A 24,025-nucleotide genomic window follows, 5' to 3' on the forward strand; every position below is an offset into this window, starting at 1 on the left:
ATGTTGTGCTAATTTTGGAGGAGGGGGGAGAAGAAGAGGACGACCAGCAGCAAGAAGGATGGACTCAGTTACGTCGGTGTGAAGGAACAGATTAGGGATAGATCACCATGGAGAAAATCTGTGTGGTTGCTAGAAGTTGAAAGAGACTTGATAGCACATCATCAATTAATCAATGTATGCGGGGAGGGGGGGTCCTGGCTGCAATGATTTCAGAGCATGGGCTGATCTGTTTATTCTAACAGCTGGATGGAATAGGAATCTGGATGGAAAGAAAAAAGTCGGTGGGGGGAAAATACATTTTAGATGCCTAAGGGTCTCATTTCCAATTTTCAAAGCCCCCAGGGTAAAACGAGATTTCTACCCTGAGTGGAGAAATGTGTTGCTTTACGGCAGTGTCTTTCAACCATGGTAACTTTAAGATGGGTGGACTTCAACTCCCAGAATTCCCCAGCCAGCCATGCTGGCTGGGGAATTCTGGGGGTTGAAGTCCACCCATCTTAAAGTTACCAAGGTGGAAAAAATTGCTTATGGGATATGCTCAGCAACTTTAAACCCCTGGGTTTACAAGACTGCCTAAAAAGCCACCCATATAGCTGCAATTAAATGAACAGTTGAATGTGGCTTAATAACTGCTGTGTTCCTCCACCCGCAAAGATACGCCAGGTTCGTTCTGCAGAAAGACTTCACCCACCCATACGGGTGCTTGGCGGCTTTCTCGCCTCGTGCCTCTTTGCCCCGAGTCCCTGGGCACTCCTCTGACTCGCAACCTGTGCAACTCCCCAGAGGTGACTCTGGTGCGACATCTACAAAGGGGTTTCCAGAGGGATCTGCAGAGGGAGGTCAAAAAAGTCAAAATGGTGGCCACAGCCATGCAATCCAAACTCTGCCTTTTTTACATGTGGGGCTTCAGCTGGAACAAAAGAACCAGGGCTTCTCTGTGGCCGTGGAGAGAGAGCACTGATAAGGCCCGAGGGTTACCAATGGAGCTAAGATGTCATTCTTGACACATGGGACACTAAGCATGCAGTCTAGGCCTCTGATGCAAAAAAATTATCTTCAGGGCTGATGCTCCGGGAAACCAAAATGTACGACCCCCTGAGCTTGGGCAGAACTTATTTCCTTCCACCAAGCAAGCGTATGTAGTCACTGCACATCCAGAAATGTTGTCTCTTGTCACCTCTTAGTGAAGCGTGCAGTGTTATGTTTCCCCTAACACGGTTTTCTCATCACATCACCAACAGAGGAGCAAAAGGGGAGGTTATTTCTGCAATCTGAGACTTGGATTAAAAAGAGGACTGGAAGACCCTAGTCATAAATAAGCTGATACAGGAATTCCTCCACAGCACACATACCCCCACTTTAAAAAGGGATACAGACCGTGATGCAGGTCCATTACAGGAAGTCCTCGGGTTACGACGGTAATTGGGACCGGAATGTCCATCGCTAAGCGATGCAATCATAAAGGGCAATGTCACATGACTGCATCGCTTAGCGATGGCAATCCTGCTTAGTGATGGGAATCCTGGCACTCCCTGTTGCCATCGTTAAGCGAGGATCATGGGTTGTTAAGCAAGGACTTCCTTGCAACTTCCTGCCGGCTTCCCCATTGACTTTGCTTGTGTGATGAGGCCAGGGGTGGCTGCTGCCAGGTGCACGAGGGTGTGCAAGGGTGCATGGGTAGCCATCAGGGTGCAGCGCAACTGCAGCAGGGCCAGGGTGGCTGCTGCCAGGTGGGGGGGTGCGCAGGTGGCTGCTGCTGCAGGCAGAGGCGCCATAGCCAGGCTTCTTGATGGAAAAAGCTACTGGAATGCGACTTACCCAAGTGACTTGCAACCTCCCGTTGGCTTCCCCACTGACTTTGCTTGTGGAAAGCTGGCAGGAAAGGTCACAAATGGCGATCACATGACCGTGGGATGCTGCAACCGTCATAAGTGCGAGCCAGTTGCCAAGCACCCAGATTGCAATCACATGACCGTGGGGGTGCTGGGACAGCTGAAACTTCAAGGACCGGTCATAAGTACCACTTGTTCAGCACCGTTGTAACTTCGAACAGTCACTGAATGAGTGGTCATTAACTGAGGACTACCTGTATTTCAGACTATGGTCTCAATGGATCTTCTCTTCAGATCCTACCTGGGTATTAATTTAGGGACTGCAAAATAGGGGTAGCCCAGCTCTTCCTGCTCAATGGTTCCTTGATCGTGGTCCTAAAGTTCTGCAAGAACATCAGCTACGTATAGATGGGTGGGTGGGTGGTGGTAACAATGGATTCTTAGCACAAGAGATTTTGTTTTTTAAGCTTTGGGAAAATTGGGGCAAAGAAGAAGGAGCTAATGAATATATCCCTTTTCACCCAAGTGGAAGGAACCACAGTTTGGGGAAAGAATGTGTCCTTGGCTTGCAGGAAGCCTTGAGTTCAATCTTCAGCATTTCCAGGTTCAGCAGGGAAAGACCTCTTTTTCAGCCTGAATGTCCCTGAAGAACATCCTATGGAGCAGCATTTTCCAGCCTTGGGAACTTTAAGATTGTGGACATCAACTTCCCATGCTGGCTGGGGAAATCTGAGAGTTGAAGTCCACAATCTTAAAGTTGCCAAGTTTGAAAAACACTGCTGTAGAGGCTAACACTGATTCGTGCCACCTCTTGTTTGGGTGGAAGGTGGGATGTCCTAATAAGGACCCTCTGTTTTCCTAAGGAGGACATCACTGTTCAGTGGAAGATGAGCTTTATCTTCAGATGGGTTTGAACCATGTCAACTTCAGGTTAAAAGATCTCAGCTTTTAAGGCTGGGAAAGATCTGAGCCTGTGAAGACTCAGAAAAAGCAGAACAGTGCAGGATAAGGCAATTCCGTGAGTATCTCCCAACCCACTTTTTAAATTATTATGATTTATTATTATTGAGGATTGTCTCTCAGGCCAGGATATCAAAATATTAAAAATAACCATGGCCCCTCAATATTGCAGTGCACATTATCTCTTTTCCTCTTTCTCTTTCTATCTCTCTGCACGTCTTCCTTCATGGGATCTACTGTCCAGACAGTGCAACTTCTGTAGGTCCATTTTTCCCCCGGCTTGAAGGTTTGTATTGGGCATCACTTTGATTTCTGCAATTTCCCCTAAAGACAAGCAAAGCAGAGAGGCAGGATCCCTGTCCAATCCTCCAAATCCTGCAGAACAGCCTCTTTGGGACAATTGCTGGATCAGCCGGGCTTCAGAAGTTCTTCTGTGTCCAACTCATTCTCTTGCCCAGGGCTTGTACCACTTCCTTCGGAAAGCACACGCCAATACTAGCTCCCAAATTGAAAACTGGAATTTGCCCCAATTGGGGCATGAAGAACATTCCTGGCTGGGTGAAGCAGGTGATCCCGTCCTTTCTTCCCTTTTGCAGAAGCCAAGTGGGCTGTTTACACCATCTTCCAGTGGATGGCTCTTGCTCAATGACACGACATACTCAAATGCAACCAGCATGCACCTTAAAGGGATAGATTATCTGATTCTTGGCATGCATTTTGTGAGGAAGAGGCTCAAAAACAGGGTGGAAACCTGATTTATTCATGCAACTACCTCCTACTCCAAGGAAAACCTATTGGAAGGAACCTTCTTGGTTCCCTTCAAATTCCCAGGTCACCTTCCACTGTTCCTCCAACACGGTAACAGTGAAAGAAGACTGGCTCGCAGTGACCAGGCGACATATCTTGACTGACCCAAGAGACAAACACCATCCCAACCTTCCAAGAAAATAGGATCAGGCTGCTAGCTACTGAGGTTTCATGCTAGAATGCTGGGACGCCCAACCCTTGGACCTCAAACATGCAACACCCATTTTAGGGAAACACCGATTGACTTGGAGGAATCTGCTTCAGCAGACCTCCGACCCCTCCCCGTTTGCAGAGCAGGAAAAGAAGCCAACTGGGGGAAGCGGCAGGCACAGATATAGGAGGTGGGAAGCTGGTTTATGAAAAGGGGAGCAAGGAAGCGAGGGGAAGTTCCTTTTCGCCCATCAGAGTGTCCCGTTTGAGACTGCTGCCTTTGTTCACCACTTTGACTTTGAGCGACATTTTCTTCATGTTGCTAATGCCCAACCCGTCAAAGAAGAAATCTTCGTTAAAGATGGGGTTGCGGCTATTCTTGATGATGGTGCTCCGTTGTTTTTGCAGCTTGCCAGGGTTTAAATAGAGAGCCACGCAACAGTTGATGCTCCTGACATCACAGTGCTTGTCGTAGAGATCTTCCGCGGCCACGATGCGCACCCGCAGCCGGGCATTGGAAGGGTTGTACTGGGCCACCAGGCGGATGCTGCCTCCTTTGCTAAAACTGAACACGTGTTCCTTGTGAAATCGGTCTTGGGAGTCCACAGGGCCGAGGGGCTGTTGCTGCGCTCCGCCGGTGGCCCCCCCAGCTGGGGGGGTTGCACAGCGCATGCGACGCTGCGAGCTGGGACTGGTGTCCGCCGAACTATCGTCAGTGGACAGGGAACTGTTGCGAGCCACGGAGTGTTTCAGTTTGATGACCTTGGATTGGCTCTCCTGGCTGAAGATCTTGAGAAGGGACACTGACCTTGACAGCAACGGGGAACCAAAAGGAGAAGACTCCGCTGAGGAACAGGTGTCACTCTCCCCACCGCTGAAGTAGCGGTAGGGGTTCATGAGCGACATGCTGATGTCTGAGGGGTTGAGGTGGGCGCTCTCTCCATTCGTCTTGCTCCCTCCGGAGGTGGACTTCCGTGGAGAACTGGGCGAGGAGGACTGGGACGGGCACAGGCTGGTGTGCTCGCTATGAAAGAGAGACTCCTTACGGCGCGTATGGGGGCTTTCCATCAATGTCGCAAAGCCGTACGAGGTCTGGGCTTTGGGCACGTACGGCAGCGACATGGCCGTCTGCGACTGCGGGTCCGCATTGGTGCTGAAGTCCTCTTCGGACATCCATTCATCCGCACTCTCGATCTGGATGATGTGCCGGCTGGCGGCCTTCAGAAGGTTCTTGCTCTCAGAGACCGCCTTCACGGGCAAACGGGGGCTGCGCTGGGCTTTGCGGGCAGACAAATTCTGCTCAGAGGCGGAAGTGCCCAGGTTGGGCTTGGCGTTCCCTTCCACTCCCTCTGCCTCAGGAGGCACCGCGGGGAGTTTGGGAGGGATAAAAAAATCTGGAATCTTATCAGGCGTCAGGACGTTGCTGTACAACGGACCTTTGGACTGCTTATCTCCAGCCTCGGTGCCCCGAGAGCTGCCGTTCTCCACCGAGCCCCGGATCTTCTCTAGAAGCCACATTCTCAGTCCTTTTCTTCTACAGGTTTAGGAGGGGATGGACAACTCCAAAGGCCTGGAAGATAAAAGAAAAAATAATATTCAAGAGACGATGTGTGAGTTTTCTATTCCTCCCATTGATTGTACAGAATGCCCTCTTAATTTGCAAATTAACTACAGCACAGCAGAGAAACCATCTCTCTCTTTTTTCACGACAGATTCAATTGGATGAAAGAGCATTTGTTTTTGAAGTTTCTTTCAAAGGGAAAGAGGAAAATCTCAGGGGTGGATGGTAGTTTTCTGAAACTTATTTCTCGATGCCATTGCCAAGACCTGTATGTTCTGTTTCTCAGAATAGCATCACCTCTCTTGCAGCCTGCAACCTCCCAGATTTCCCATATTCCCATTCAGTGCCCATGGAAAACATGGTGATAGAACTCTTCCCCGTGGATTGTTCTGCACAGCACTCCTAAGGGAGAGTCGTTCCTTGGGAAAACTTCCGAAGAATGAGTGCCGCCCAACTGTTTTGCCCACAAACTTGGTGGAGAATTCCAAAAAGCTCTAAAATTAAACCTCTCCTCCTTTAACCACCCAGGAGCCTCTACCTGTGCATGAAGTAAGCCTCAAAAAAATTACATAACAGGGTATCCGATTCTAAGCAACAAACACAGCCAAGCTGGCATGCAAATTCAAGCACGCATTACAACTGGAGAAAAACCCAGAAGCAGAAGTTCAAAAACAGCAGGACTCTGGACAGGTCCACACATAACACAGGGGCACAAAACAGAGGAAATTCAGATGTTGCTTCAGCAATGCTTGGAAGTAAACGGAGGATTTCCTTGGCTGGGTTCACCCAACACACTTAACCAGGTCAGGGACAACCACAGGGACTGTGTTTGCCCAACATAGCCAACTTGGTTAGGGCTGAACTTATATTCTTTTAGAGTGTCTTGATATCTTTGGCAAACCCAGTTGGATTAGTTCATGGTTCAGGGTGTTATGCCAACCCACAAAATGGATTAATTCAGTAACCACCTTAAGATTTGATGGATTATGCACCATCAAGTTGTTTTTGCAACCATAGACACAGATTTTCTCCTGGAGGATCCATCCCCAACCTGGTCCTTCAGGTCTTCCAACGGGCACCCATTGCTACTATAACTGTAATGGGCCATGGGAATGACCTCAGCAGACAGGAGGAAGAGCTGCAGATGAGGCAATGGTCTGATAAATGAAATCTGAGTCCAAAGGAAGGGTGGGGGTGGAGAAAGTGTCTCAGAAGGGACCCTCCCTAGTTTTCAGGAGAGTAAAAATAGGGGCGGGGAGAGGTACTTTCAGATTTGCAAGATTCTGTTACCGTAACCTTACAATAAAGATAGAGCTAGTACTTCTGGTTGTGCTTCTTGTCTGGACTACCTCGAAGGGCTGACAGTAGCTGAGTCCATTCATCTTGCTGCCGGTTGTCCTCTTCTCTTTCCTTCTATCTTTCCCAGCATTAGAGCCTTCCCCAGAGAGAAATCATGTCTTCCCATAATGTGTCCAAAGTAGGATAATTTGAGCCTGGTTGTTTGTGACTCTAGTAAGTACTCTGGGTTGATTTGTTCAATGATCCATCAGTTTGTTTTCTTGGCTGTCCACGGGATTCTCAGGAGTCTTCTCCAACACTAAGTTCAAAAGTGTCAATACTCTTCCTATCTGGCTTCCATAAAAATGCAGCCCATAGCTTAGGGCAGAGTCAAGATGGAGAGCTTTGCCCCTGCTAGAAAACATTTACAGTGCTTCAAGGGACTTTGTATAATGGGTAAATGTTGTTTCTAAGGGTATTTGCTGAACTGCAGCTGGCTGACCCCCAACATTTCCAAGTGGAGAAATTCTGGGACCGTAGCATTGGATTGAGGAACGCCATCTGCAAGGGCTTAGGAGGAAAGTGGGATTCTTCGGAATCTCTCCCTGATTTTAATTCTTTATTCCCAAGGCCAGGGAGATCACAACCTCATGGGGATCACAAGCAGAAGCGCATGGGAAGCGATACAGAAGGAACCTAGCCCTGTGTGAATAGAATGGACTCTAACCGGGCAAGAATTTGGAATCCGGGGCGGGGGGGAGATCTTGCCCTACACCAAGGGCATCTGCAGGGAGGGGTCAAAAAGTCAAGGTGTTAGCCACAACCGTGCAATCAAAGCCCGTGCATCAAATGGCCAGGGGTTCAGAGGCATGATTGTAGCTGCCATCTTGGCATTTTTGACATGCACACACGCACACACACACACACACCCCACAGACACCCTTGCTCTAGTCAGGGATACCACCATCTCTGAAAACGAAGAACAGGTTTTACCTCACTGCAAAGGTACCCCCATACCCCCTTTCTTTTCGCTGATGAACGACAGCTACTTTATCACCCACTGAGCCTTTTTGTTGTTAAGAGACCCAGCCTCCCCCAATGCAAACTGGGCAGGAAGCAGGAGATCCACTGGATTGCCCTGGAGAAGGCTTGTGGTTCACCCAGAATTTAAGGTTTACCTGCCTTTGCTCCCCTGAGACTCAGAATCAAGATGATACAACAGCTAGACATCAGCCCTTCAAGGTAGACCAGACTTGGACACCAACGTTAGGAATACTAAAAGGACTTTTATTATAGGGTTACGGTAACAGAATCTTGAAACTCTCAGTGTGCCCCCCCCCCGCCTTTATCCTAAAGAGAACTAGGGAGAGTCAAATCTGAGACGTTTTCTCAAATTACATTTCTGCCCCAGACTCAGATTTCTCTTATCTGACCATTGTCTTGGCTGCAGCTCTTCCTCCTGTTCCTCAAGGTTATTCTCACAGCCCATTACATCAGGGCAATCCATTCCCTTTCACACTCTGAGTGTCACATGCAAACCCAGAGAAGGAGATTCTGGATTTGCATGATACATTCTGGATATGAACGGGAGAGGACTGCTTTGCGCCCCACGCATCAGCTGGGGATCACCTACTGCCTCACCCAGAGCAGTGTTTCTCCACCTCAGCAACTTTAAGATGGGTGGACTTCAACTCCCAGAATTCCCCAGCCAGCATGCTGGCTGGGGAATTCTGGGAGTTGAAGTCCACCCATCTTAAAGTTGCTGAGGTGGAGAAACACTGACCTAGAGCTTGGAATGAAAGAGGGTAAATGGGGACATGTTAGAACTTCAGGTCATCCTCTGAAATTCAATGCAAGGAGATGCAAGACCCACAGAAGGAAGACTTTTTCACCCCGCAGAATTCAGTGGCGGAACTCACAACCAACAACTGGAAGAACAATCTGGAGGATTGGAAAAAGGAAGTGGACATCTTTGTGAAGGTTCAGTTTTCAGTGGCTACTAATATTGATGGCTGGTGGCTACCAGTTACCTCCTGCATCTGAGCTAGCAGGCCTGAAATCAATGTTTCTGCAATTGTGGACCATTAAACAAATGTTGTTATTAGGAGTATAATTATTATATTTTATCCCAACGTTTTTATATATCACTCAATGAGTGATATATAACTCATAGAGATCATACAGTGAAACTCAGTGGAGGGGAATTTGGATTTCATGAGCATCTGCTGAACCTGAATTTTGTCCAAATTTCAGGCAAAAACAGACTTCAGCCGCAACAACAGACAAGGATGTGAGAGGTCCATTGTTTCAGGAAGCCGTCTAGACAATATTCATTGCCTCTCAAAAAGGGTATTCATCGTTGTCACTGAAGTAGATTTTTTTCATCTATTTAATGCATTTTGGAGCTTTAAAAATCCCATTCCCTGTTGAACAGGCATTATTTAACAGAGGTTCGATTTTAACAGACTCCTTTTCTCGGTGCATTAAATCGAGCCAACATCTTGACTTTTTTGCCCCACCCTCCTGGAGACACAAGCGTCTCCAGACTGACCAGCTGTGGAAGGAAGATGAAGAGCAAAAAGGAGGCCATCAGGGGAGGCTTTCCACCGCCTGGCATCAGGCACGGTATGAGGAGAGACACAACGCATTGGCCTGTTGTTGTCGTCGTTCATTTTCCACATTGGCGAAACTCCTTTACACGCTGCTGAGTTCTTGACCATTCAGGCTGTCTCCTTGGGTCTCTCTAAGCCTTTTCAGTCCTTTAACTGGAGATGAAACCTTTAACTGAGTTATTGCCCTGCCTCTAAAATCAAGATTCTAGTCCTCATGGTTCTGTGGACACGCAGAAGAGAGAATCAACATGGAGGAAGTGGCTCTAAAAGGCAACCTCCCCATGGCCTAAACAAAATTGGAACCAGGTTGGTTGGTTTGCGCTGAGACTGCCCTGGGAGCAAAGTCAACTCTCCAGCATGGCCACCGGCTGGGTTCATGCAACACGCTAGCAGCAGAGGGGGCTCAGTTAGGGCAGTGTGATGAAAGCAACACCACTCTTCTGCAACACCTTTGGGATGCTGGCTGCACACTGCACACACATTTAAAAGGAACAGGATTTGTAGCACAACAGTGCAAAGGTGCTTTGATCCTTTTGATGAAAGGAAGAGGAAACTTCCAGACCCTTTGCACTCTAGGCTGAGCTCAAATAGGATTGTGCAGTTGGTGGTTCAGTGTGTCGCAGGAAATCCAGCTAACAAGAACACCAACAGATTTATGGCACACCTTTACCACTGTAAACACCCTAAATACAGAATGCCATCCAACAAAAATAGTTCACAGCTTAACAGCCACACCAACAAATAAATATTAATAAACAAACAGAATAACTACACATATACAACACCCTGCAGCACAACTGAGATTGTAATTAAAATAAAGCTGGTATGAATCTCAGAACTGCCAAAATTAATGAGAGCAAGGAGGGACGAGCAGGGCCTGTGCTAGCCCACTTGCCAAATAAGCAGATCTCCGACCCCCTTCTAAAAGCGATCCCACTTTCATAGCAATGAAGGGAAGGAAGGATCTGGCCCCTGGAGACTACAGTCTGGAACAAAGACAGGAAAGGAAGATCTACTCAGAGGAACATAAGGCGATAACAAGATCCTAGGGAGAAATAAAAGCAGACAGCTACTAATGGGGTTTGCGGCTGGAAAGCTCTAAACGGAAGCGCTTGCAATTTTGCAATGGTCTGCGGGAATGACCCTGGGAGACAGGAGGAAGAACCGCAGATGAGACAACTGTTATTGTCTTACCATTAATTACTGTTAATAAATACCGTTAATTATAAATACCATAAATTAAACCATAAATACCATTAATTATATGGCATTATTTTTGAATGGCTTGGGTTTGTGGTTTTAATTGTGAGCCACCCGTTGGGGGAGATAGGTGGCATACAAATTTAATAAATAAATAAATAAACAAACAAACAAACAAACTGTTATGCAAAAGGTATCTCAGTCCACAGAAGGAGAGGAGGCATGGGAAGCATCTCAAAAGGGACACTCCTGAGTTTTGCGGAGAGTAGAAGGAGTGGAGAAATACTTTCAGACTTGCAAGATTCTGTTATCGTAACCTTACAATAAAGGTAGTGTTAGTACCCACGGTTGGTGCTTCTTGTCTCGAAGGGCTGACCAATTTAAACTGGGTTCTGACTTGAAGAAGGAGCCAGTGAAGAGCCCCACACTGTAATAAGACACAAGAAACACAGCAAAGCTCCCAAAAGGTTCTGGATTAAGATAAGGAGAAGGAGAAAAGGATCAGCAGCAAGATTATTGCAGTAATCCAGGCACAAAATAACCGAAGCATTCACCAATAAAACTCTTTCAGAAGACCCTGGATCCTACAACTATTCATCAAATGAAAATTAGCATCCCACCCTGCCCTGTATGATCAATAAACATGGGCGGTCATCTGATCATCAATCGAGTTCCCAAGACTGGAGCAGAGGAGACTGAGGCCATCTGGGGGTCCTGGAGACAAATGGGGGAAGCACAATAGAGAAGGGGAAAAGCAATCAGGCCCAAACAGGAGCATCTCCATCTCATCCATATTCAGTAGAAGGACTTCTAGGAAAAAAGGTTAAGAAGACATTCTGTCATGGTTGACCAAGTGCGCCCAAGAGACTGGTAGATGTGAGCATCACCAGTGAAACAATGATATTGTCAGACCTAATTGCGAATTACGACACTTAAGGGAAGTGAGGGGAAAAATAGGACTCTAGAGTGATCCTTGAGGGACACTCACCATAAGGGGAAACTTCTGGGAATGATATCCATCATCAACACTGCAAAAGAATGAGAAGACCACAAAGACAGACCACAAAAGAAGACCACTGCAGATATCCAGCATCAACCATCCAGATATCCACCATCAAAACTGCAAAAGAATGAGAAGACCACAAAGACAGACCACAAAAGAAGACCACTGCAGATATCCAGCATCAACCATCCAGATATCCACCATCAAAAGAAATCCACCATCAACACTGCAAAAGAACGAGAAGACCACAAAGAAGACCACACAGGAATAAGGAGGAATTTCCTGACAGTGAGAACTATTAAGCCATGGAACAGCTTGCCTCCTGGAGTTGCAGGTGCTCGATCGCTGGAGGCTTTCAAGAAAAGATTGGACAACCATTTGTCCGAGATGGTATGAGGACTCCTGCCTTGGACAGTGGGTTGGACTAGAAGACCTCCAAGTTCCCTTCCAACCCTATGATTCTATAAGATGTGACCCAATCAAGTGGCCAGCCAAAAATACCCAGGGACCATAACCTAAACCAATGTTTTTCAACCTCAACAGCTTTAAGATATGTGGACTTAATATAATACATGCTGGCTGGGGGATTCTGGGAGTTGAAGTCCACACATCTTAAAGTTGCCCAGGTTGAGAAACACTGACCTAGACAACAATATTGGATGGTCAAGTGTGTCAAATGCTGTTGTGAAAAGAACCAGCAGTGACGAAGGTGCTGGAATCTGGCCAAAAAATCTCTTCCCAGACTCAAGAAAGTGTCATCTCTGTTGAATGACTTGCCCCAAATCCTGATCAAAATAGATTGTGAAGGCCATTAGAAATGAAAAATCAGCTGTGACAGGGCAATGCTCTCAAAGACTTTGGATAAAAAAAGGAATCAGAGATGAGTCAGTAACCTGAACAAAAAGAAGGATCCAAGGAGGAACAAAGACTAAGAAGATTAAAAGAGTCCGGAAAGCAGCTGGTGATTAAAGAGTTCGCCAACAAGGTAATTTAAGACAGAAAAAGAGTTAGAGGGGTAGGATAAAGGAAGGAAGGAAAAGGAACAAAAAAAGAATTGTTTAAGGGGAACCCTTTCTGGTTTGTCAATTTCTTCCTCCTTGCCTTAGCCCAAAGTTTCTCAACCTTGGCAGCTTGAAGATGTATGGACTTCAACTCCCAGAATTCCCCAGCCAGCCATGAAGTCCACCCATCTTCAACCCTGGGCTGCCTGAATTAAATTAATTTCATCTGGTCATTGGCATTGTGTGGTTGGGGAGTGAATGGTCCCATCTCCCTCCCAAGGCAAAGACAAAGTCCTAGAATAGTGTTTCTCAACCTTGGCCGCTTGAAGAAGTGTGGACTTCAACTCCCAGAATTCCCCAGCCAGCCATGCTGGCTGGGGAATTCTGGGAGTTGAAGTCCACCCATCTTCAAGCGGCCAAGGTTGAGAAATCCTGCCTTAGCCTGTTGTATGAATCATCACATGAAGCTATCCTATGGTCTACTCTTTGGTGTAAACATTGTCTTGTAGTTGTTATTATTAAATGGCAAAATTAAAAAAAACTAGAGTACCAACAGGAAAAGAAAAAGATATGAGAAATGATTATACAGTTAAGAAGAAAAGCCTAGATAGATGAGGGTGATGTGACAAGAAAGAAAAAGAAAAGTAATTAATAGAGGGGGAAAAAGATCCATACAATAACTATATATAGCAATGTAAAATTAAGTAAAGCCTTTCATTAAATCTAGACTATATAGAAACACACTGCTTCTTCTTCTCATTTCTGGAAGACAGAAACTCTTCAGAAATAGTTAATACACTCCTATCTTGGATCCCTTCCTTAAATTCAGGAGGGTAAGTTTTATTCCAGTTATGTAAAATTATCCTCTTGATCAGGCACCAGGCTCAATAGGGCCAACGCTCTTCATGAAATGGCAAATTCCATATTTTAGGAATACGGTTCAGTATAATGTTATGGCCCTTAACTATGTCTTCCCAAATTTTTATTGACATACGTAATGATCTGAAACTGAAACAAGCTATAGCTCAGGGTTTCTCAACCTTGGCAGCTACAAGATATGTGGACTTCAACTCCCAGCTGTGCTGGCTGGGGAATTCTGGGAGTTGAAGTCCACACGTCTTAAAGTTACCAAGGTTGAGAAACTCTGCATAAGACCAGATCATATGAATCAAAGAGTCTTCCAATTTCTTATGCCTACCCTTCAAAACGAATGTCCATCCCTTTTTAAAAATTCTTTGAGGGGTCTGAGCCTGTCGTATTGAGTTAACTGGGCTTTAGGAGTTAGCATGTTGTAGGAACCCAGCCTGGGGTTGAGAGGTGAGAAATATATTATTCCTGGTCCACGCTCCCCAACCCTGGTCCTCCAGTAGACATCCACCGTTTTTTGCTAGTGTCCTAAAAGAGGAAAATCCTCAAAGCTCTATTTCTCAGCTCCACCAGACCATTCCAGCGTGCTCATCCCTGGATAAAGAGCTACATTCTCAGCCAGGTTCAAGGGCTTCCCATCCATGGTGTGAAATCACAGTCCCTGAGCTCAGACGCACCTTTCTCCGCTGGACCCAGAGGACGCCAGGTGCCTTTGCCGAAGCTTCTTCGCTACCCATGACTAAGCCCTTTCTAACAAGCTCTTGCTTCCCTTGGGGAAGGGAACAGGTTCCTTCCACACTTTCATTTCCCTCCTTCCCACTTTCCTTATCTCTCACAGCCTTCAGTGGGGGCGGAAAATCAATGCTACCCACAGAAGCTATTTGTCAAATATACAGCCGCACTGACCTAAAGCAGCTGTGCCAATCCAGCAAAACAAGGTCAGAAAAGAAAATAATGGATATTTTGATGTTGGGGGGTGGAATCCCTTGGGGGGGAACGTGGGGTTGCATTCAAAAGGAGATATGCAGGACAGCAAGCTGAAGACGCAATGAAAGCACGTTGGGAGCGCTGACACAATCTCGTTGATTTTCCTCCAACGCAGGCTTGAATTTTGCTCCCCACAGCCTGCCTTCTGCAAAGGAGGGAAAAGATGTGAGAAAGTGCTTCTGATGCCATCCAAACTGGGAAGGGCAAGCAATGCCCTGCTTCAATTCGGGAGATGTTCCAAGAATATGGTGTTTGATGACATTTCCATGCAAATTTTAGCACCAGCGCTGGGGATGCGCACCTGCTCTCGAAAACCCACTTAACCTTTCAGTCCACAGCTGGAGATGGAAGTTTCAGGTGAGGGACGATGCAAATTTTGGTCTTCCACCATGGAATTTTCTTCTCTAGCAGAATATCCTTTTGGCCTGAGATAGAAAACCTAAACTCTTCTCCGAGCTTCTGAACTTGACGAATACAGCACTCCAGTTATGAACTCCAAAGCCAACCTCCCTGTTCCTAATTATTTCCTCAGGGGTAGGTAAGAGAGGCTCCTCAAACAGTCCCTGGAAGAACTCCAAATTAACTCATCCTCTTTTCTGCGTCGAACCGAAATGTCTGGGCTGCATTCACACAACCTGCTCAAATGTGGTTACTGACTGAACCCATTTTCTGGGGCCATGCAGTACACCGAACCACAAATAGCAGTGTTGCAAGGGAGGGGGGGTCAAAAAAGGCAAGATGGTGGCTGCAGCAGCCTGACTGAAGCTCCATCCTTTTTGTATATGCATCACGTGCATATAAAAAAAGGGCTGGGCTTCCACCATTCACTTGGCCACCAACTTGCCCTTTTTGCCCCCTACAGATGTTCCTGAGGTTCACAATCTAACTTAATGGTCCACACAATAAGCCAGAAAAAAACTAACCAGCATTAAGACTCCACCAAACTTGTAGAAATGCGGCTAGTGGTCTTCAATTAACCTGAAATCAAACAATCCATTCTATGCAAACCCAATCTGAGAGTACTCTGCTCTTCTTTTAAAAAATCCCCGACTTGAATTTTGCACACAGCACTGTTGACATGCAAGGATAAAACACCAGGAATACAGAAGAAGCAAGCGAAGCTTCTGTCGATATTCTTTTTGCATAGGGTTTGATTAATGCCGAATGGCACAGGCACACATTAGTAAAACTCGGCACCAAAGAAATCTTAATGTAACGATCATTCAGATGGCCACATCAAGATCTTTTTGGCAGTGTTCGGCCACGGCAGAACGGCACCGAGGCCCAGCAGCCAAACACGGCATGAAAGGAATCTTGATGCAATGATACAAACATTGACATCCAGACTGATTTTTTGCAGTACTTTCCTGAGACTTCCAGATGCGTTGCTAATGCGGAAAGGAAAACGACAGCAACAAAACCAGCTACGTACAGAGGAGGAGTGGGACAAAATGCCAGAATGCACTATTTCCCAACTCGGGTGAAATGTGCAAGCTCTGAAAGAACAGCCCTTGTCGCATCTCGCACCTAAGTCAAGAGAGGAGAGTTAGGGAGTCGTTCCAGCCATGGAAGAATTCTTTGAGATCCAAACAACCCTGGGCTGCTTGAATTAAATTAATTTCATCTGGTCATTGGCATCGTGCGGTTGGGGAGTGAACGGTCCCATCTCCCTCCCAAGGCAAAGACAAAGTCCTAGAGTAGTGTTTCTCAACCTTGGCTGCTTTAAGAAGTGTGGACTTCAACTCCCAGAATTCCCCAGCCAGCCATGCTGGCTGGGGAATTCTGGGAGTTGAAGTCCACGCCTCTTCAAGAAGCCAAGGTTGAGAAACACTGTCCTAGAGAGACCTTATGAAAATAGGGCTTTTCTAGGAAATCTTGTCTTCTCACCACCCCCTTGGTGGTCTACCAGGCAGGTGGAAAATAGCCAGAAAGGGGTGGGGATGGCTCAGGCCACGCCCAGATAGTTTCACTTTCTCTTTTGGTTTGTTCACTGGAAAAGAAACCAGTAAATGAATTTCCTGCTCTAGGGAGCAGCAGGCGAAACTCAGAAATAGCTACTACGTGACCTACTGGTTAATCGACTGTGTGTTGCAAGATACATGGGGTGTTAATTGCTCCAGGAGAAGCTAACTCAGTCGGGTTGTTTGCACACAGCTAGTTGAAAGTTGCTGGATCCACACCGTGTGTTCGAATAATTCCCAGAGTTCTCTCAAAAGAGTTTGTTTTAAGCGCAACCCAGCAGAGAGAAAGTGAGTGAATGGTATGTGTGCGCGCGCATGTAAATATTTGTGGCTGGGTTCCTCACCCTCCTGCGCTAGGGCACTGAAGTTGTGTGTGCCAGTTTATATTTCTATGCAGTGGGGTTCGTTGGATCAGGAAAAAAAATATAGGTTTGCAAAGGATTGGTTTTTAAACACGAGGGTCATCCCCTAATGTTTTGTTCTGGACTCACAATCTCAAAACAAGCCCCCTGTAGTTTGCCTGTTGTGTGAAGTTAATCACAACTGTTTTGCATGTTTCTGTTTAGACCTTTCCTCTCCACCTTGAAAAAAAATCCTTTGTTTTCTTTCAAATGGCTTTTTTTCAAGGGTGGATGTTACCAGCTCTATTTCAAAATCTAGACAAGTATGTTCCTGAAAGTTCTGGGGCCAAATTCTTTGCAGAAGGTAGAAGCCCCTTGCTTGCTTCCCCCCCCCCCAGCACACAACCCAGTGTGATAGGACCCAACCTGTCTGCACCGCTAAGACCATCTAATTAAACCATCTCAGTTTAGTTCCATGCTGTATCGTTAGAATCCTAGCAAAATTATGTCCGTTGGTCGCAAAGCATCAGAAGCAGCATATCGGCAGCAACAAGAATTGTATGCATTGTTAAATACCCCAAGGCTCTTGCGAGATGGAAAAATGGGGGACATTCTAGATCTTTTTCACTCTGCCCAATGCAACCTTTTTAGCTCTACCTTTTGTAGCCGGGTGGGGAAGGGTGGTGCACCCAAACCTAGATGAGAAGGAAATAGCTCAAAGACAGTTTATTGGTTCCTTCCTGCATAAAATAATAAAACTAGGAGGAAGCAAGAGAGGAGAACTTCCTGGTCTCCAGCTTCAACGAAGCATGAACCTAAGGACAGAGGACCTTGCTCTCTTGCTTAAATCTTGCCTTACCAAAACCAAATCTGTACTTCTCTTACAGTGCAAACGACGAGCTCGCTCTCGCTTTCAGGTACAGCTTGAATGACAGTAAAAGAAAGCCAGCAATAACAAAAGGCAGAGGAAGGAAGAGAAGCTTCAGGAACTAAGAAGGAGGCTTTGAGTCTCGAGGTCAGAACAGAATATGAGACTATGACTCAGAGAGTTGGCTTTCGGTGCCATTTATTTGTTTATTGAAATGTCCATATAATTCATTGATGCAAAATATAGTCATAATTAAAGGGTGTCTGCTAGTAAACCTGGGAACATTCTGAGATCATTCTCAGCTCAGCAGATAATGGGTTAGGCTGGCATGGGATGGCTTCATCTATCTTCCTGTATTATCAGAACTAAGTGGCGAGCCATCTCCACGGGATGTAGAACTTCTGTCTTGCTAAGACTGTAGATGTCACCATCCCCAGTCAGGTTAAGAATAATGGTGATGACAACCCAACAGTTTGGAGGAGGCTGTTGGCAGTAGCCAGTCTGGAAAAGATCCTCAGTTACATTTCTGATTTCTCACTCACATTTCTCATGCCAGTCTGCCCTGGGCTAGATCTCACTCAGTGCCAATCTTACTGGGGGGGAGGAGGAGTGGAGAATATTCCAAGGAATGATGAATGAAGAACATTTTAGGCTAGAGGAAATGATGTGAAGGCCAAACTTCTCTTGAACATATCCAGATATATAGTTCTAAGACTAAAATGGTTTGTATGCAGAAGGATCCAGGTTCAGCCCCAGCTTCTCCAAGTGAGGCTTGGAAAAACTACCCTGAGAACAATGTACACTCAACATTGATAATACTAGGCTGGCAAGGAATAGCTCTCCTTCTATGGGAAGCAGCTTCCAACATAGCTCTTGATGGGTACAGAGGTCCTTGCCCTCCAGCTGGCTAGCGAGATCCTCCTGCGAGGATGAAGGAAGCCCTCTTGCATCCAGGTGAAACCCACCTGGACCTCCTAGGAAACCAGAGGGTTCCCTGCATCTTGGGGAGACCCACTGGGCTCCTCCAAACTGGTCCCAGAAGGGATTTTTAAAAGGAAAGAAAAAAGGATACTAACAGCAGTGAGCATTTGGCCCAAACTGTACATAGCATAGGGATCTACCTGCTGAGAAGGACCGTCAGGGGCAAATCTTCTACCTGCACACTTTCCCTGCACATGGCCCCTATTGCCTTTCTGCAATGGCCAAACAGGTTTTGCAAAGCCCGATGCCAACAGAAGTCTTTCCTCGGGGGTGAATTTCCCTGCGGAAATCAAAACTGCAGCCTAAAAGTCAGAAAGGCTCTCCAGCCCCCGAATCTCAGTTCCTAATAAGCCGGGTTGTTTCCTAAACACTTTCCCTCCTGACTCTGTCTCATATTAGGCCCATTCCTCCCCCCAGCCCCACTTGGTCATCAACTATCTGACCCAGATCCCTCTCAAACATAAACCCGCTCCTTGTGATGTCGACTTCTGTTGTGGACGTGAGGGTTGTTTTTTTTAAATTCTCAGCCTCCAAGTTTGCCTTCTGCCTGACCCTCTTCCCAAAGAGAAAGTACTGTGTTCTCTTGGATATCAGTGACTGTAGCAATAACTCTCTACTTCAGTGTTTCTCAACCTTGGCAACTTGAAGATGCGTGGACTTCAACTCCCAGAATTCCCCAGCCAGCCATGCTGGCTGGGGAATTCTGGGAATTGAAGTCCACCCATCTTCAAGCTGCCAAGGTTGAGAAACACTGTTAAAAAACAAAATAAGGCTGAGCAAAGAAGGGGGGCTGGCTAGAGAGGATCCTTCTGTGCTCTCTGCATATGCTCAGGGCACTGTCGATCGCCTTACAGCCGGGAACATGCTCAGACTGATCCCTCACGTCGCCTCTTGCATCCCAAATAAAAACCTGGTGAACTTCAGCCACCATTCGCTCCTGCCCTCCAGCCGGGATGGGATTTCTAGCGATCTGGACCGGCTCTCCGGGATGCACTCCAATCACGTAGGGAGAGATCAATAAAGAGAGAGATTTCCTAAACCTTGGAAAACGGGGAGGGAGGAGGAGGAGGGAGCTAGGCTTGGTCCAGAGGATGCTCCTAAAAACACCCGAGCCTTCTCAGCCGCCCCCCCCCCCCCTTTTAAAGTCGAAAAACTGTACTTACCGTAAGCTGCAAACTCTGCCTGGCGCTCCTGGCTGGGAAACCGAGTCGCCCTGGGGAAGGCGCAAAGCCGGCCGCCGTCTTCTCTTCGGCTCGCGACGAGACGGGCAAGAACCGGCGACGTCGTCTTTTTATACCCGCGAGGTTAGCCCCGTTCATTCATCGCAGGCACCAGCAAGCAACCCCCGATCACCAAGCCCTCCGCAACGGGGCCGTATTCCTCCTAAGATAGGGGCCCGCGGCTTTTTCTGGCAACTTCGCCGCGCGCTCGCGGGCGCCCAGGCGCGCGCCCAGAGAGAGAGAGACCGACCGACCGACCGACAGACAGACGGAGGTCTTGCTTCGCTGCCCTGCAGAGAAGGGATCCGAGCTGTCAGTCGGCCACGGCGCCTCCGGGAGAGTTGTGGTCTTGGGTCGGGTTGTTACCGTCCTAATTTGCTTTCTCACGCCCGCAAACGCAGCCAGTGCTCAGCTCCTCGGGCTGATCTCTCTCATTCATCTCTCTCTGCCGGTCGGATCTCTCTCCACGTCGCAAGCCTGGAGAAAAGATTACACAAAGAGAGATCTGTTCAATGATCTTTGTTTATCCTCCTCCTCCTCCTCCCTCTTCCTCCTCTCCTTATATCCTCTTTTTTTTTTTCCTGATCTTTCCATAGAGAGTGTCAGTTTCCAAAATGTGTTGGGTTCCCCCCCCCGCCCCAGATCCTTGCATAACACTTGTTCGCTTCCCCCAGTTTGTTTGGCTCCCTAGCTGGGTGTAATTCATTTTAGATATATTTCGTGGTTGTCTGATTAGGTTTTTGGATACAATTCTTGTCTTTTATGCCAGTCAAGCACAAAAGTTGCTCTGCTTGCCAGGCAGGGTCGAAACATGGCCTCATATTGAGGGGTAACCCCCATGGCACGCACCCTCCGTGTGAAAAACACAGAGGTATCCTTCACATTCATCCAGCCTGGCCTTGTGGCTTTTCAATCAGAATTTGGGGGGGGGTAGGGGGGCTCAGACGAGACGACATTTCAGGTTGCTGGCATTTGTTGGCATCATGAAATAGAGCCTCTGATCGGATGCAAAGAGCTTCTCCCCCCCCCCCCCCAGCCTCATTTAAAAGCAATACTATCAGTGCATATCATTCATGTTCGGTTCAGGCACAGAGGGAATGGCTTGGATTTAAATCCAACTTAAATCCAACATTAGTTTAGCCACCCCAGGCATCTGGTCAAGGGAGCTGCAGCTCACAAAAGCTCCTGCCTTTTAATAAAATGGGTCTGGGATCGCGGTTAAGGCACCAGGCTAGAGATTGCAGGGCTGGGACTTCCAATCTGTTTTAGGCGCGAAGCCAGATGGGTGACTTTGGGCCAGTTACTCTCTCTCAGCCCTGGGAAGTAGAAGGCCAGGGCAAACCACTTCCCAAAATCTTGCCAAGAAAACTGCAGGGGCTCATCCAGGCACTTGCCAGGAGTCCACGCTGACTTGAAGGCACAACACACAAAAAAGTCAGAAAAGGGGCTAGCACGTTCCTGATTTTCAGCAGCCATACACAGCTTAATGTCTACTAGAGGACAGCAATGTGCATGTTAGAAATTGGCTAAGCCAGACTGAACCGTTTTTTTTTCTCACCATTATGCCATCCCTCATCCCCTTGACCTCTCCCACTTCTGCTCCATTGACCTGAGAGGATTCAGGGTTTCCCCAGCTGCTTCCCCCCCCCCCCAACACACCTTTTCCAGATGGCTGCAGCATCACTACTCAACTTAAGATCTCTGAAGAAGCCCCAGACCATGTATTGCATTTGGTGGCCACGACATAAAAAAAGGGGCAGGACTTTGATTGCACAGTCATGGCTGCCATCTTGATTTTTTTGACCCCCCTCCTGCTGTGGACACCTCACTACCATACTGAAAGCAGTTAACAGAGCAGGCCTTTTGTCAGCCCTCCCAGGTAAACCAGAGAGGAAACACAACCAGATAAGCTAATTCTACTATATTGTAAGGCTACATTAACAGACTCTTGCAAGTCTGAAAATCCTCCCTCCTGTCTCCTTTACAGCCTGAGAAACTAGGGAGGGTCCCTCCTGAGTTTCTTTCTCTACCCATTATGTAGCTGCAGGCTATGCCCTCTCTTATCTGACCGTTCCCTAGGCAACATCTCTTGGCCCTGTCTCCCAAGGTCTTCCCCACATACCATTACATCTTTCTAGCTCTTCTTCCTAGTCTCGTCTTCATCTTCTCTCTGCCGGCTCCCACAGCAGAATTGGATCTTTATTCTACAGGCATCTAAATTCCCTGCTCGCAGAGGGTTTGTGGAATCTGGGATGTCATAGACTTTTAATCTATGCATATTGGTCTAAAAATTGCCTTTATAATCAGAGTGGAGCACTGAAGTTATTGAATCCCTAGTGAATTCACACCTGTAGAGCAAACCAATAAAAACCCCAGGCATTTTACCATACCTATTTACTGAAATAGTATTTTGATATATTTCTGGACTTTGAAGAAGCAAGATAGAAAGAATATTGATGCTTTTGAACTTTGGTGTTGGAGAAGACTCCTGAGAATCCCGTGGACAGCCAAGAAAGCAAACCGATGGATCATCAAACAAATCAACCTAGAGTTCTCAGTCAAGGTACAAATGACCAGGCTTAAATTATCCAACTTTGGGCACATTATGCAAAGATCTGGCTCTCTGGAGGAGGCTCTGATGCTGGGAAAGATGGAAGAGAAGAGAAGGACGACCCGTAGCAAGGTGCACAGACTCAGTTACTGTGGTGATGGGGGCACCATTGGAAGACCTGAAAGACCAGGTTAGGGAGAGATCATCATGGAGAAAATCTATCGGTGTGGTTGGTAAGAGTTGACAACAACTTGATGGCATATAATCAATATACATACACACACACACACACACACACAAACATATGCACGTACACACATACATACAGAATCTGTATTTCCTAATATACATAAGTTTTATATGCTTGTCACCATCATTTATCTAAATGCAAATCAGGCTAAGTGGAAATATTAAAAAAAAGATGTTTGGTGCAATGATGAAGTGAAAGAGGCTGTGGATGAGAACAAGTGCACAAGGGAGAATGAGAATGCTGCTGTATAATGTATATATGGAGAAGAAGACTGTTGTAAAGAATCAAAGTCAAAGAGAGCGAGGAACAGTTGAGATTTAAAGAGGCAGAGAAAACACACAGCAATCTGAAAGAAATCAAACTTGTTCTGGGAAATGGAAAGTGGGCCAAACAAGGAACCTCCAGCAGAATGAATAGAATTAAAAATAGAAGAAATGAAATTGTTTGAGATGAAACTAAAGTGAAGGAGTGCGGGAAGGACTGTTTGAAAGATCGGAATGGAAATTCTATTGATACATGGAAAAGTAGAAAGGAAGCAAATGCTGTAAATGTCAAAGAAAAAAGTTATCAATGTTGTGAGAATGTTGCAAGATGGCAAGTCCACACACGTAGATGATACGATGGTAAAAATCTTAAAATATGGCTGCGGTTTGCTTACAGAGTAGCTGGGCGACTTGTTTAATGTGTGTGTGAAGGGGGCGTCTGTGATGGCAGTTGGAAGAATGCCTTCATTGTTCTCCTTCACAAAGGGAAAGTAGCAAAAGTGAATGCAAAAATTACAGAGATTTCACTTGTTCTGGGTGCCCAGGAAGGTTTTGGGCAGAATTCTGACTGAAAGAACACAAGAAATGGAGAGGCACAGTCCAAGGTGCTGTTAGAAACTAAATTTAGCTCTAATCCCGTTCCTTTTTCTCACTTCATGCCTGATTTTCTTCCACGTTCTATTTCTTACACCTTTTTTCTGAGCTTTGCCTGGGGTTGCTCATCCTGAAAGGGAATAATGGGATGAGTCTGGATGTAGGTGTCTTTTCTTGTAATGCAAATTGCTGCTCTTTTGTCCTTGGACAAATAGTTGTCCCTGCAGTGGAATTTTAAAACCCAAATTTCCCCAGAGTAACTACCACAGTTTGCAGGCGACTTTCAGCTACAGAACGTCTTGTCCCCCAAGTGAGTTGGAAGACCTTCGATGAACCAAAGCCGGCCTTCACTGGTTGCTAAAGTTTGTGCCTTGGAGAAGACCGGTGGGAGCTGAGTACTCTGACATCCTGCTCCTTTGTCTTCATTTATGCACAAAAACCTTATAGGAGAGTTTGCACATTTCTTTCCAAGTGCATTGCTAAGGGAGAGAAGGGAGCATTGAAGAACCTCTGAAATAATCAACCCCCTTTCACAGAAAGATTCGTGCCTCTGCTTTGTAAAAAGTTGATGGGGGGATCTTTTTTCCCCCCTACTTGGCGCAGATGTTCAGTCTCAATATTTGCAGGTGGGTTCAAGGGAGTTCCAGGAGATCGAATGGGTCGGCCCCACTGGTCCTATGCTCGAGGCCCCTTGCCACATGAATGATTTGCCATTTATCCTGCAGGCCATTCAAATCA

The 24,025-nt window shown here is 46.6% G+C and overlaps 1 protein-coding gene across 1 annotated transcript; it reads right to left on the minus strand.

Moving 5' to 3' along the window:
• Positions 1 to 523: 523 nt before the first annotated feature.
• C2CD4C (C2 calcium dependent domain containing 4C) lies at positions 524 to 19,753 on the minus strand. The gene is made up of 2 exons (XM_007443117.3): positions 19,573 to 19,753; positions 524 to 5,319 (listed from the first exon to the last, which is right to left on the minus strand). Exon 2 carries the CDS (start codon positions 5,265 to 5,267, stop codon positions 3,954 to 3,956), a length of 1,314 nt encoding a protein of 437 aa, XP_007443179.2. The 5' UTR covers positions 5,268 to 5,319; positions 19,573 to 19,753; the 3' UTR covers positions 524 to 3,953.
• Between the last annotated feature and the right edge of the window lie 4,272 nt (positions 19,754 to 24,025).

The sequence above is a fragment of the Python bivittatus genome, unplaced genomic scaffold, assembly GCF_059951505.1.
Source record: "Python bivittatus isolate LINGU-HERP-01145 unplaced genomic scaffold, Pbiv_v1 ctg000580_np1212, whole genome shotgun sequence".
NCBI lineage: Eukaryota > Metazoa > Chordata > Lepidosauria > Squamata > Pythonidae > Python > Python bivittatus.